We start from the raw sequence: 14,939 nt of genomic DNA, 5'->3' as shown, positions 1-14,939 counted from the left end.
GGCCAGCAGTGACTAAAAGAGAAGAGGCTCCTGAGGTGGAAATGTTAGATTGATGTGGATGTCGAAGAAGCAGCTCTACATCCAAGTGGACTATGGAAAAAGTTCCAACATCTGCTAACCTATGGAACAATAGCTCCCTTGAGAGGTGCAGGAGAGACATCACCATGAGGGACACAGGGAGAACGTCTTGAATCTATATCAGTTGTTTCTTATTAAGGCCTTTACAAATCAACAGGGCCAATCACAAATCCATCTGCTGCATTGTAAGCAGCCAACATAATGAGCACAGCGTAAGCGGTGACTGATGGGACTTGCTTGATAAACAGGGCCAGTTCCTCAGCATTTGGGGCTGTATAAGTAGGGGCATTGGCAGCAGATCGAGGGACATGATCATTCCCCTCTATTCGACATTGGTGAAGCCTCATTTGGAGTACTGTGTCCAGTTTTGGGTCCCACACTACAAGAAGGATGTGGAAAAATTGGAAAGTGTCCAGCGGAGGGCAACAAAAATGATTAGGGGACTGGAACACATGACTTATGAGGAGAGGCTGAGGGAACTGGGATTGTTTAGTCTGCAGAAGAAAAGAGTGAGGGGGGATTTGATAGCTGCTTTCAACTACCTGAAAGGGGATTCCAAAGAGGATGGATGCAGATTGTTCTCAGTGGTAGCAGATGACAGAACGAGGAGTAATAGTCTCAAGTTGCAGAGGGGGAGGTTTAGGTTGGATATTAGGAAAAACTTTTTCACTATGAGGGTGGTGAAACATTGGAATGTGTTACCTAAGGAGGTGGTAGAATCTTCTTCCTTTGAGGTTTTTAAGGTCAGGCTTGACAAAAGCCCTGGCTCGGATGCTTTAGTTGGGGATTGGTCCTGTTTTGAGCAGGGGATTGGACTAGATGACCTCCTGAGGTCCCTTCCAACCCTAATATTCTATGATTCTAATACAGTAAATCAGCATAACTCCATTGATTTACACTAGCCAAGAATCCAGCCCACGGATTGCATTCAATATTGGGGGCCCATTGCAATCCCTTGGCATCTAAACTAAAATATTTTAAGCCTATACAGTGAAATTACATGAAAACACACTGGGATTATTTTTACCTGGCATCCTCAGATTCCAACCCCTTGCAAACACGAGCTGGGCAATTTTCTTTCTATTTTTAGCAGTGCTGCTTTGTGCATGTCAGCCACCAAAAGCTCTGCTCCTCAGAACAACGCCTTCAGACAAGTAGACTGTTTCTTATAATTAGACAGTGCTACTAGGGCCACAGTGCACTGGCGTGAGATGCTCAAAGGAGGAGAGGCCAAGGAAAAAGAGAGCCTGGGAGAGAGACACCTCCATCACTGGGTTTTTATTCCACATGGCGACTCTGCAGACACTCACCTTGGCATACAAAGGAAGAGGGAGTTTCTCCAGGGTGGACACGGGCAGTGATGAACACCACTTTCTGCTCAGCTCCAGTCCGCAGGTTTACTGAAAAAAAAGAAAAAATCCTTAAATTGGGTCCCCTATGCAGGACACAAAGGACCATTAATATTAAAGCATATCCTTTTATTAAAATTGTTCATCCATTATACATGGGGATAATCTATAATTAATGACAGCAGCATTGCTAGCTATTTATATCATGCCCTATGAAAGACAGTGCAACAGCAAGGATCGCAAGTCTAATGACACAAAGCCAAGGCTGCAACAACAAAGTTAGTTTCCTTTTTAAAAACAAGATTTACCACAGTGAGTTTAACTGCATTGTAATTGCTCGCTCACTTGTGATAAATGTCCTGGAGCTACAAGAAAAACAGTGGGGTTCCATTTCCCTTCACATTGTAAAGCCAATTGCAGCCTGCATTACACTTGATACAAGATTTAGCACGGTGCCAAAGAAAGGTAAAGTGCTGGCAAATGACATTTATTAGCATGGACGCTGCTTTCTTTTTCACTGTTTTGGCCCGATTTTGTCTCTATCAAAACATAGACCAGATATATTCAAAATCAGCAGAGTATGCAAAACAAACAAGGACTAGATGCACTGAGGAACACTGGAGAGACTAATCATTTTACAGAAAGCACTTCACCCTGCACTGAAATGCAGTCACCTCTGGGCGGGAACAGGACAGCTATTTAACAGCACATGCCACAACAGTTTCGAGTTGGTAGGGATGACAATTTTACTGTATCCATTTGAAATTACAGACAGGGTGGGAGGGAGCTTTAGTAGTTAGAATGTAACCACCCCGTTAGAATTTAGCCAGGACTCTAAGGTTAACATCTAACTATTCAACCCCTATGTAGGGATAATAAAATAAAATACTTCAAACTATATTGTCCTGACTGTCTATTAAAACTGTAAACTCTGTGGGGCAGAGGGCATGTTTTCTTCAGTTTGCCACAGGGACAGTGCTTACAAACAGGCAATAAAAAATACACTCTTGCAAAAAGGACCATGGGAATTTTGATGACCATATGAGGTCAGGACCTCAGGTACACATCTCATCTAGATCTAAAACACTCAAGAGGGTAACACTAAAACCAGCAAGACAAAATTATGACAGACATCTCTGTTTTCAGTTTAATCCATTTCAAGTAGACAACAAGTTTTAAAATATAAAACAAATAAATCTAAAATTCACAATGAATTTTTAATTACTCTCACACACAGTATGTACATACAAAACACAGGGAGAGAAATATGGCTCTTTTACTAGCAAGCAAATTGTGAATCCTAATTATTTTTTTTTTAATTTTCTTGTTTACAGACATTCTAATCCCAGCCAGTGGCAAATCTAAACCCACGATGACAAAAAAATAATAATAATCAGTACGTTTTCCGTTCTTCTCTGGAGGCAATTGGACCAGAGACCATAGCAGGATTCTTTTATATTTCTTTAGTCCCTCTAAATGTCCTACAGCTGTCCAGCCTGCAACCCAGCCATCAATTCAGTCTTTGATACGCTAATGTCACTCCTCTCTGGTGTGTTTTTGAGCCCCAGAAGCAGAGAAATAGAAGAAAGAATGTCTCTGACAAAAGTAGCAGCTGGTGGGGGCAACCCTGTCTGCAGAAGAAAAGTGGGAGGCAGCAGAAAAGAATGCAAGAACATCAGCTAGAACCTGATGACCACCCTGTGTCATTAGCATTAACACTGAGTAATGCAGGAGGAAGGAGATAAATCAGCCCCCAACTCTGTCAAGTGAAAAGAGAAGCCCAGGATGTCTCCTGTAACTAGAGCTGCATTTTCTTCTATTTAAAAAAAATGTCTAGCATTAAAGAGGCAGATACTCAACTCAGTATATACAACCACGGCTAATCACACAAAAATAAAAATAAAATTGAATGGTGTTGACAATTTACACCAGGTAAGACTCTGCCCCATGCTTTTGAGATGACATACATAATACTTTATATAATATATATACACACACACTTTCTCTATATATAATTATTATTAAGATTAGTAGATGATTAATTTTCCTCTAATGCTGGAAAGATTATTTCCCATTTGGGGCCTGATCCAAAGCCCACTGAAAGCAATAGAGACATTGCTTTCAAGCCCCATAAAATGTCTTTCACTCCTCCTCCATACACATTAGGGAGGGTCAGTACTGCGTGAGCTGCAAAGGACGGGTTAATTCCTTACTACATGGAATCTGGTAAATAACTTCTTGAAATATGACAGGTTTCAGAGTAGCAGCCGTGTTAGTCTGTATTCGCAAAAAGAAAAGGAGTACTTGTAGCACCTTACAGACTAACCAATTTATTTGAGCATAAGCTTTGGTGAGCTACAGCTCACTTCATTGGATGCATTCAGTGGACATGAAATATATTGTAATATACTTGAAATATATATTCTTGAAATGTATTTATCACAGGGAATATATACTTACACATTTTCATGTTAATTTCTATACAGATTTTCTCTCATTTTATAATTAAATTGTCAAGAGCAAAAACATATTAAAAAAAGTCCTCACTTGTGATCTTAAATAATACCTTGGAGTACTCATATAGAAAGCACTTTTTAAAACCAATTTACTTATTTTATTTGCGTTGTTTATCACTGTTAGGTGTCTGGTTAGTTTAGTTTTGTTTACAGTCTGTTTCACTCCTCACTGTTTGGGTTGCAGAACCTGCAGGAAAACATCTAAACCGAAATCCCACCACCCTCCCACTAGAACAGGGGTGGCCAACCTGAGCCTGAGAAGGAGCCAGAATTTACCAGTGTACATTGCCAAAGAGCCACAGTAATATGTCAGCAGCCCGGCCGATCAGCGCCTCCCCCTCCCTCCCGATCAGCTGTTTCGTGGCATGCAGGAGGCTCTGAGGGAGAAGGGGAGGAGCGAGGGCCCGGCCGGCTCAAGGGAGGGCAGGAAGGGGTGGAGTGGGGCCAGAGCCAGGGGTTGAGCAGTGAGCACCCCCCGGCCCATTGGAAAGTTGGCACCAGTAACTCCAGCCACGGAGTCGGTGCCTGTACAAGGAGCCGCATATTAACTTCTCAAGAGCCGCATGTGGCTCCAGAGCCAGAGGTTGGCCACCCCTGCACCTGCACTAGAAAGTCATGACGTTATCTTTTATAAACATTTTTCTTAAAAATTACATTTTGGAAGATTGTCTTTAAAAGTGACTTTTGGGCTTAAGCATATTGGTATTGTCTTTTAAATGCAGCTAGTGCTTGTGACAGATGCTGGCTAGTTAGCTGTGGAAAGCACATTTCTCTGTTTAACAGATCCAGCACAAGATGCAGGCTCACCTGTGCTACCCTCTAGGTATGCCTGAACTCTAACCTGGAAGAGACATGATGATTCGGGAGACACAAGTTCAGTATCCATCGGCCTGTTCAATAGTTCAGCTTCCCTTCAGAGGCTGGCAATCAGGGGACCAATTAGGGTTGATGTGGACACCTGTCCACAGGTTACTGGACTACGAGTGCCATACCTTTTTCTTGTAGTCCATCCAACAGCTGTCAGATAGCAAAGACAAGAGACTGACGTTTGGGTTCAGACCTAACACCCATAGTCTTGAGAATTTCAGGTTGGGATCTGAACTTTATATACCTGAGGCCCATATCTAATAACAGCTTTCATTCTTTTCTGACCTTGGGTTGGAATCAGAGCAGCAATTTACACCTGAAAATCTCACCGTAGATGGTGCTGTCCCAGGGCACTCCCTTCTGGCCTGTGACCCTGTAGGCCCTTAAAGGAACCCTCCTGGTCCCAGACCCTTAAAAGGAGCAATGCAACAATGGTTTGGGATGGCCCTATTCCTTCCCTCTCCCATACACTAACTCTTCCCCAGACCACGTTCCTCTCTCCCAATGATTGCTTCAATTGCCTGCCGGGAGACATGGAACAGGGTAACTACCCTCTCTGGCCTTAAAGGGCCAGTACCCCGTTACACATATATCACATTACCAATCCCCAATACAGCCAGTCCCACCACCATTTCTATGTTTGTATGGATCACATATTCTCAGTCTTGTAACTTTCCCAAGTTGTATCTTGCAAACACTGAAACACAAATTTTACACTTTAAAATAAGTCCAGTTTTTGCAACCATGGAGTTCTCCTTAACCCATGAGGGATAGTATTTTCCACTCTCTCTCTCTTTCAGTGTGATACTTAGTCATCTTTTTTGAAAGGCAGCTATTGAGCAACAGACTTCAAGGCAAAATGAGTGAAACTGTATCTGGTCCTGTCTTTACTGCTATTTGATACAGCTACCCAAAAAACAAATGGCCTTCCTTTAAACTTCAATCTTATATTGTGAATCCTCCCTATTTTGGAATTGCAAAACTCAAAATTAAAATTATAGAGATTTGAAAGGCGTGACTTGTTTAGCAGATGCCAGAGTGTTTAAGAAGTTCAAATAAAGAAAAGCAAGGTTTCTTTCGCCATCACTTCCCGAGTGCACAGAGTTCAACTTTCAGCTGCTTTCAACTACCTGAAAGGGGGTTCCAAAGAGGATGGATCTCGACTGTTCTCAGTGGTAGCAGATGACAGAACAAGGAGTAACCGTCTCAAGTTGCAGTAGGGGAGGTTTAGGTTGGATATTAGGAAAAACTTTTTCATGAGGAGGGTGGTGAAGCACTGGAATGGGTTACCTAGGGAGGTGGTGGAATTTCCTTCCTTAGAGGTTTTTAAGGTCAGGCTTGACAAAGCCCTGGCTGGGATGATTTAGTTGGGGATTGGTCCTGCTTTGAGTAAGGGGTTGGACTAGATGACCTCCTGAGGTCCCTTCCAACCCTGAGATTCTATGATTCAAGGCTTTGTAAATGCACAGCACCAAATTTAGAAAATTCATAACAGTAAAATTAAATGGCAATATAGCCACTGGAATGTATTTTCATTAAAGAGAAAAAGAGTTGAATTATTACTGCAGATTTGTTTTCATTTTTCACTGCAGTGTTATCACACCATTATCCACAAGAGACAGCCAAAGTTTTTCAAATCCACTCTGAAAACCACCACCACCACATGTAAGAATGGGTGCTTTTGCCCCGGTGTGAGCTGAAATCACCAAATTGTGTTCCACTGGCTGTTATTCCCAGTTGTTCTCTTTGCTTGCAGTGTTGTGGCAGGCCTCGCTACCCATGCACATTCCTCTCCTACCTCTCATGGCTGCACTCTTGTTTGAAGAAAAAAAAATATCCTTAAATAAAAACATGTGCAGGCCTAGGGTGGCCAAAGCCAACCTAAACAATGTTAAAATCAACAGCTGCTCCAGCTTTAAACTATTCACTTGAGTGATAGGTTCAGCACAGAACAAATGTTCTACGCAAAAGAAATCCTGGTGGACTCTAGCTACAGACAAAGAATTATGTAGCATGTATATGAACATATATACTGATAAACAGGGGTGAAAGTAACTTAAAGGACTTACCAGTACTCCGGAGTCCTGAGCAGGGGGGCGTGGCCTTGACCAGAAGAGACGGGGCCTTTAAATAACCGTACCCTTTAAAGTCATTTAAAGGCCGCAGGGCTCCAGCTGGGAGCCCCCAAGCCTTTAAATTACCCCCAGAGCTACCAGCTGCAGAGGTAGCTGGCAGCCCCGGGGCTCAGGAGCGATTTAAAGGGCCACTGGCTCCGGCCGCCGCTATCGCAGCGGGACTCCAGGCCCTTTAAATGACTGCCGGAGCCCTGCCGCCACTACCCCAGGGCTCCGGCAGCGGGGCTCGGCGGGTGCTTTAAAGGGCCCAGGGGTCCAGCGGCTGCGGGGAGCCTGGGGCCCTTTAAAGTGCCAGCCTGGGAAAGGCAGTCCAGTCCGGCACGGTGTACTGGCTCTTGCCAGTACACCATACCAGACCGGACCGGCTTACTTTCACCTCTGCTGGTAAAGGACCAGTTTCCAACTGCTCCTGCCTTAGTGCACAAAGGAAAAGAGGGAGGTCAGACTGGCAAACTCCAACTTGCACATCCACACAGGGACCAGCCCCTGCTGCTTGTACCCCATTCTGTCAGTACAAGAAGGGAGTGTTAGTGACACCAACGCTGCTACATAATCCACTAGGAATGAGGCAGCATAGCCAGGACACAGGCGAGCTCTGCACCAGCCACACCCATTACGGCAGGGAGCACATGCTCACTCTTGTAAAGGGTGCAGCCGTTGCCATGCCTGATTATCCTTCTGCAGTGCCTCAAAGAGGATTCTTTCTGCTTGTGAAGAACATCTCCAGGAGCTACGGCTGATGCAGTGGTCCCCTGAACCTCAGCCACCAATGAAAACATGGCTTTGAAGCCAAAATAGGTATATGGTTAAACTAGAGATGGGCCTTGAGCCACGAGGCTGGATGCAGATTCTTAATTCACCGAAGTGTGGGAATAATTTCCTGATGTCAGGTCAGACCACAAGAGCCAGAATTCAGCAAAGAGGCTGGTGTATGGGAGATTTCCACCTCAGAAGGATTCAGATTCACGGGAGATGGTCATAGATGTAAAAGTTACACATGGTATTAAGGCTGATGGAACCAGACGAAGGTGTAGAATATGCTCTCTTAGTCCCTTTTCTAAATTTTACCTCAGGTTGCTGCCTCAGAAAAACCACAACTGGACACCATCAACAGACTCAGAAGAAAAGCCAAAAACTGAATCTTCATGGAAAGCAAACTCCCCTCCGGGGCTGAAGAGAGGGAGGGAGGGTAAGGTGGGGACAGTTGTACTAAGGCCATGAGCTCAGGGAAGCTCCCCAAATGTCTAACTTGGGTGAAATGAGAGAGCTAGGGGCCCAGTGAATATGACCTACTGAGGCCCCAAATTTCTCTCAACAGTTATGCTTCCTTCCCTTGGGCATGGAACTGGGAGTCCTAGGAGATCTGCATCTATTACCCGTGCCGCCACACTCCCACTGCATTGAATTTGCACAAGTCATTTAATCTATCAGTGCCTGAGTTTCCCACATCTAAGATACGGGTAATGATACAAAGATCTGTGGAAGAAAAGCAACACAAGCCTTATTATTAGAGGTGGCCCCTCAAAGTCAAGGCTGAGATGCATTGGTGGGACACTGTGGGGAAGTTCTCAGTGCCATGACCCACGCTTTACCTCTTCCATAGGAAAGCAGAAGTCCACAGTCACCAGGGCTTTGAATCTTTCATCAGACTGATCGTCACATTTCAATTAAAGACACGTGTATAAATTTTTGTGTAGCCTTTTTGAAACATGGGCTGTCGACAAAATAACCTAATTCTACACTGTCTGAGTCGCCAGTACTTTGAAGTATAAGCTGGGCTGTTGCAAGTGTTTTGTACTCAAAATATGGTTAGTTGGAAACATCACTAAGGTCTCTATGGAGTGAATAAAACCCCATCACAGTAAGAAGAGTCTAATCCAAAGCACACCACTGTATTACATTTCACTCCACCGTCTCTGCGTCCAACAGAACTACTGTAACATCTGTCTCAAAAGTTAACGCTGATCTTATTGTTGTCCTGACTGCCTGGTCTCTACCTCATTAAACTACTTTAACAGCATTTACTGTACTCTGGTGTTTCCTGAGAGACCAGATTAGCACCTAATTCCATTTATTTTTTTGTTATTTCTGGTCACAAATGTCATTTCAGGCAGAACTGCGTGTCTCAGCAACGCTCTCAGCAAGAGAAAGCAATTTTGGCCAACCTTGAATCCCTTTGGGCTTGGTAGGGTCAAGGAAGCACAAGCTTGTTGTGCCTGTTCATACTTTGTTCGGAGGCCTCCTCCCACAAGCTTCTTTCCTGACATATTGGCTGAACTGTGTAAAGAAACCTGCGGCCGTGGGCTGCATTAGGTGAAAATGATCCTACTTGGACTGCAAGCACACACACGCAAGGACTGAACCACGCTTTTCAAAGGACTGCTGCCAGCATTTTCGCTTTTCTATTCTCTGTTGAAGGAAGTGGGGCTCTAGGTTTCGAGCCTGGAAACAGGGCATCTGCCAAAGTGCAATTCAGTTCCTCAGCCACAGACAGTAACTCCTGGTTGTCAGCCAAGCCAAGTAGAGGCTCGAGGATGCGCCCTCCCCACTGTCCATTTTCTCCAGGCTCACCTGCCGTTCTGATGTCTTTATCTCTTCTCCTAGAACAAATAAAAACAGGAGCAAAACCTTCTCATTGTCTCATGACAATTTCGGTATTGCCTGCTTCCAGTCAGGCCCGAAATACCATAGCATCTCATGCTTTTTCAGATCTTCTGCCCCCACCTGGAACCCAGCAAAACATAGGCCCATGCTGATGAAAAATCTATTTTATAAAAAGTAAATTGAATGTCTATAAACCCTCCCCTTTCCCAAACTCTCCTCACCACTCAAAAGGTTACGTTTCAGTTCTGGAGACGCTGGCGCTCTCTTGATTTAATTACAATAGATTGGCCTATTGGTGTGTACTTTCACCTACGAGAGACAAGCTGGGTGAGGGAATAGCTTTTATTGGACCAGCTTCTGTTGGTGAGAGAGACGAGTGACCTGAAGAAAAAGCTTGTCTCCCTCACCAACAGAAATTGGTCCAATAAAAACTAATACCTCACCCACCTTGTTTCACTAATATCCTGGGACCAACATGGCTACGACATGGCCTAACCTAACTCCTGGCATGGTACCAAGCTATAAAGCGTGGATCTTGACCCATCCTCTCCAAAGTTTAGGTGCAGAATTTCCGTCCAGAGCTCTGTGGTTTGAGCATTGGCCTGTGAGTTCAATCCTTGACAGTTGTGAGTTTAATCCTTGAGGGGGCCATTTAGGGATCTGGAGCAAAAATTGGGGATTGGTCCTGCTTTGAGCAGGGGGTTGGACTAGATGACCTCCTGAGGTCCCTTCCAACTCTGATATTCTATGATTCTGTCAGCTTACTATGGCCCTATCAGCATGTTCTGAAGTTCCGTTGAATTCAAAGGCACTTAAGCATGTTCTGAATTTAAGCATGCACTTAAATGCTTTGCTGAATTGGGGTCTACGTAGAAAAAGCTCTCTCTGAGATCGTTATTGCAACATCATTTTAATCTTGGGAGAGCATTCTACCATTTATCCCCTATACACCATGTTGTTCCCAAAACAACTTCTTTTTACATTTCTCTTAAAATCAAAGCTGTTTTAAAGTATTATTTAACCCCTTTACTCTGGCAGCATAGAAATTACCAGGACCATTACAATGGGCCTGTGAGAGTGTGCGCTTTATTGATGTGTACACTGACCTAATATCAAATGGATTCTGCTGACCATGGAAAAATACAAATTGGGTATTATATTTGCATGCTACTTTTATTGTGCCCTTGTGTCTTCGTAAAAAGATAAAGTTTGGGCTAATAAAAATAAAACATTTCTGGAGCTCATATAAGCAAATGTTTATGTAGGCATGTAACAAATTGGTTTGTCATTTAAGGGAACATAAATATCATTATAATCATCCTTAGGCAAAATAGGTTGGTGGCTTTTGCTTAGCTTTCAGCTTTCATTTGCAAATCAATTTAATGTAGCACAGTGTCTCAAAGACAGGATGTCGCAGGGTTAATACTTTTCCTTGTGTTCTCCCCCTGCCCCTTACTCTGAGACCTGGGAGTTGGACTAGCTTGAGTTCAGAGCAAATTAAATATATTCTAGTTAGAAAGAGAGAAAAGGAGCATTTAGATGTATGTTATGTGTGAGAATCCTACTGGGGCGCAAACAGAGGAAAAGACCCCTCCCAAAGCATTCTGAAGGTAGAGGCTGAAAGAGTTAACCACAGACCTTTGTGCCACTACGGCTCTGGATGTGTAATGCACATATGATCTCCTTGCCTAGATGCTTCTTTCTTCCTTCACTCCTTTAGTCTTTTGCAACAATGCCTCTTTCATCCTTTCTGACAACCAATGATCTCCACCAGAATGTGGCAAAGTGAACTTTGGTGACAGTTTAACTAGGCAAAGACGATGCAACAGCCTGAATTCTATTTACCAGAATGACTTGACCTATTAAAATCCAGACCAGTGCACCAGTTCCATTCCCCTTCCTTGCCACTTTCCCACTCCTCCCCTCCCACTTTATTCCAAATGGCAGGCTATTTTGGAGGGGTGCTCTGCGGAGGGGAGGCTATGTAAAATTGCTTCAACGTTAATGCTCGATTGAATTTTCAACTTAATAGCCCAGTGCGGGGATATGATTGTAAAGCAAAAGGCCAGAAATAGCTCCTGGTAAAAATTTTCTGAAGCGAGTTCAAAGAACACCACTTAGCTGCTTGGAAAATCAGAAATGGCAAAGGATTGTTTAGCAGGTTCTCCTCACCCTCCCCAAACCCATTTTTTTGTTTTTAATCTTCATGAAGTCTTGGAAGCAAACATTTTTCCATCTGGGCTTCATGACGCTGTCATGCCTGATACTCCTCTAAGGAAGGGAAATTAAACAGCATGCAAAGGCTGCTAGTTTATACGTATATGTCTTTTTTTCCAAAACAGGGCTTTGCATTTAGATTATTCATCCACATCTGAACTTTGGAATGTAAAATCCCATGAAGAGGGAATAGAAAACAGGAATATGAATATCACATTATTTGACTCAAATGGCCAAGGGGATGGCAACTTGCAATTAAGGTTGCAGACAGTAGCATTTAATGTCACCTACCTGCATCACTATCATATAACCATTTAGGAGACAGGGCCGCAGCCTGCTTTCTTTTTCCCTTTCCTGCTATGATATTTATAAAGTCAAGTTGTAGTGCAGATAAACCCCTTCCTCTCCAGAGACCAAGGGAAGGCACTAAATTATGGGAAGGCTAAGTGGTACATCAAATGTCTCTCCTCAAAGCCATATATCATCTTGTTAAATTTGATGTATAATCCCAGAACCCCAGAAATCATTCCAAGAATCACAGAAAATGCAGAAGTGTCCTTCAAGTGATATAGTACAAGAAAGTAAAGTCTACCTACAGAAAAACATTCTAGCCATGTTTTGCTAAAAGTCTCTACTTCACATGGGACGCACTAGACATCGTCCCCTAAAGCATAGCGCAATGGGCATTCACCTTTTCTGCTTGGACATATTGATATAACAGATGTACATTTTTTTGCAACATTAAACCACAAAATGAACCAAAAAAACACTTCGCCTATTTAAACAAAAAAAATCACCCAGTGTTCTACTGTCCCTTTCAGTGCAGATCCACTGCTCCAGTTACCACCAATAATAACTCTTTCCACAAGAAGATCCCCAAATGCTTTAATGGGGCAGAGTCTGGTTTTTTAGTCTGTGTTTGTAAAGTGCCTAGCTCAGTGGGGTCTTGGTCTATAACTAGGGCTTCTAGGTGCTACAGTAATAGAAAATATAATAGATTACTAATAATGATGATGAACTAAGCCTCACAACCCCACGGTGAGGCACAACCCCCCACAGAAAGTCTGTGACAGTTTCAGAAATGGAACTCAGACCGCTCGAGTCCCTGCCTTGTCCCTTATAACCACAGGGCCATCCTTCCCTTTTGCACATACAATTGCTGCCCATGTAGGATCCTGAGTTCCCTTAATACAAAGGTCATCCAGGCTACAATACACATGCAAGAAATTCCCATTTGTGGCTAGTCTCAGTTCCCTGCCCTTTATTTCATTTGTGTCTTTTATGTGGTTTTTAAAATGGGGACTGAGAGTGGATGTCTGGTAACCAAGTGCTGCGAGGCAGCGCGGCATCGGCTCTCCTAACTGTTGGAGGCTAAAGCCAGATTTGGCTGCTCCAGGTGTTGTTTTGTTGAAAGATGAGGGTTATTTACTACAGAAAGAAAAGTTACATTCTCATGAGCATAGGGTATATTACCAGCCAGAAACAGACAGGGCAGTCTAGTGGTTGGAGGAGGAATATGACAGTCAGGACTTTTGCTTCTGTTATTTCCAGTTCTGCCACCGATTTGCTGTGTGACTAGAGTGTTTGAATTTAACCATGCATTAAATGGGGAAAATCATACCACCTCAAAAGAGAAAACAAAAGTCTAATTAATTAGTACTCAAAAGCCCCCTGAGATTCTGAGATTTAGGGCCCTGGCCATTCCTAATGGCTCTTTGTGCCATTCTAGGGGTACAAAAAACACTTCAAGCTGCCTTAAGACAGCAGCTGAGGATTCCCCTGACAAGGGAGCTGCACTTAGCCCCCTTGGTGTAAGGAATATTTTAAGGATGGCAGGGAGTATGTCATGTGTAGAAGAGGGTTAGGCCAGAGCAATGTGCTCCTGCAATCCTGGAAGGTGGCTCCACGGACAATCCTGGCTGGTTATCCACTGGCACATTAGAGCAGGCCTGAGGCTGCTCTACCATGTGCCAGAAGTCAATTTTGCCCCTTTGCAGCCCCCAGGATCAGCGAGGAGGAAAGTTGATTGAAATCCACATAACACCCCAGACCCATCCAGATAAGCCAACTGTAGGGATCTGTTCCGGAAGAGACCATGGCAGTGCAAGATATTCATCATTACATTGCGATCAATAAGATAGCTGAAATTGCTTTCTGTATTCCTACCTTTCAGACACTGATTTGGAATGACATGAACTTCTATAAAGCATGCACTTAAGGAAATACTGAGTGTGGTAACACAGACATATAAAAGGAGCCTGAATAACTGCACACCCACCAGATTAGCACCTGCATGTTAATGGATGGGGAACATGTGGTATTCTAATTATTTTTGCCTTGTATTGGATCCTCCTTGCGAGGAATGAGTGGTATGGACAGAGTTAAGCAGAACAAAACCTTCACTGCACAAGACTCCAGGAGAAAGCAGTGATCCCCCCAGCACGAAAGCGAGAGGTGTGCTGCAGAAGAGTTCCACTTCCCTTGAACTATGACTGCATATTCTCTGCTAGCCAAGTGAGTGGTCAATAAAAAACAACCTGCTGAAATTAGATTAATGGGTGGCAGTGTTTCTCAAACGTGAGGCTGGCCGCTTTTGGGAAGCTCTGACCTTCTTCCAGAAGAGGCTCAAGCCAGCACGAAGAAAAAAGGCAAAAGAAAAAGATTGTTCTCTTTTGTGTTTAGGATTTACCCAAACCAGAATTTGGTATTAAATGTTTAGCACTGAATACTAAATGCTCAGTGGATGGTCCCTCATTAGCTGAGTCCAACGATGAAATGACTCAGCAAGAAAGAAAAACAGCAGACCGTCCCCAGCCAGGACTAAAACAAACCCCTCTTATGCACCATCCCCACCACTAATCCAGAGGTATGTTTGCTCTCTTTTGTCAGACATGGAGTCTGCTCTCTGAGTAGCGCTCTTAAGGTAGCTGCCAGAATTCCATCATCTGACTTTATCCCCACATGCAACATTTCCAAAGGGCCCGTTTCTCCACTTCTACACAGTGTAATTTCACTGACTTCAATGATGTTACATCTGATTTACACCAGTGTAAGAGACAGGAGAATCAGGATCAAATCTCCATTCTATGATGTATGGCAGATTATATCTGGATTTTTATAGACCCCGATCCCAAGGTTGGCAGAGAAGAGCTTAGCTTTCTCCTGGTACAGCA

General features: G+C 43.6%; 1 protein-coding gene across 1 annotated transcript in view; it reads right to left on the bottom strand.

Annotated features, from left to right (window-relative positions):
- Positions 1-14,939, bottom strand: part of AGBL4 (AGBL carboxypeptidase 4) — a 1,373,421-nt gene that overhangs the window by 270,928 nt on the left and 1,087,554 nt on the right. The window contains exon 7 of the mRNA XM_077825380.1: positions 1,389-1,478. Within this exon, the coding sequence (XP_077681506.1) occupies positions 1,389-1,478 (90 nt within the window). The remainder of the gene's footprint in view (positions 1-1,388; positions 1,479-14,939) is intronic.

This window comes from Eretmochelys imbricata, chromosome 8, assembly GCF_965152235.1.
Source record: "Eretmochelys imbricata isolate rEreImb1 chromosome 8, rEreImb1.hap1, whole genome shotgun sequence".
Lineage (NCBI taxonomy): Eukaryota > Metazoa > Chordata > Testudines > Cheloniidae > Eretmochelys > Eretmochelys imbricata.
Note: the sequence above shows the minus strand (reverse complement) of the source record. Positions and strands in the feature narration are given on the sequence as shown.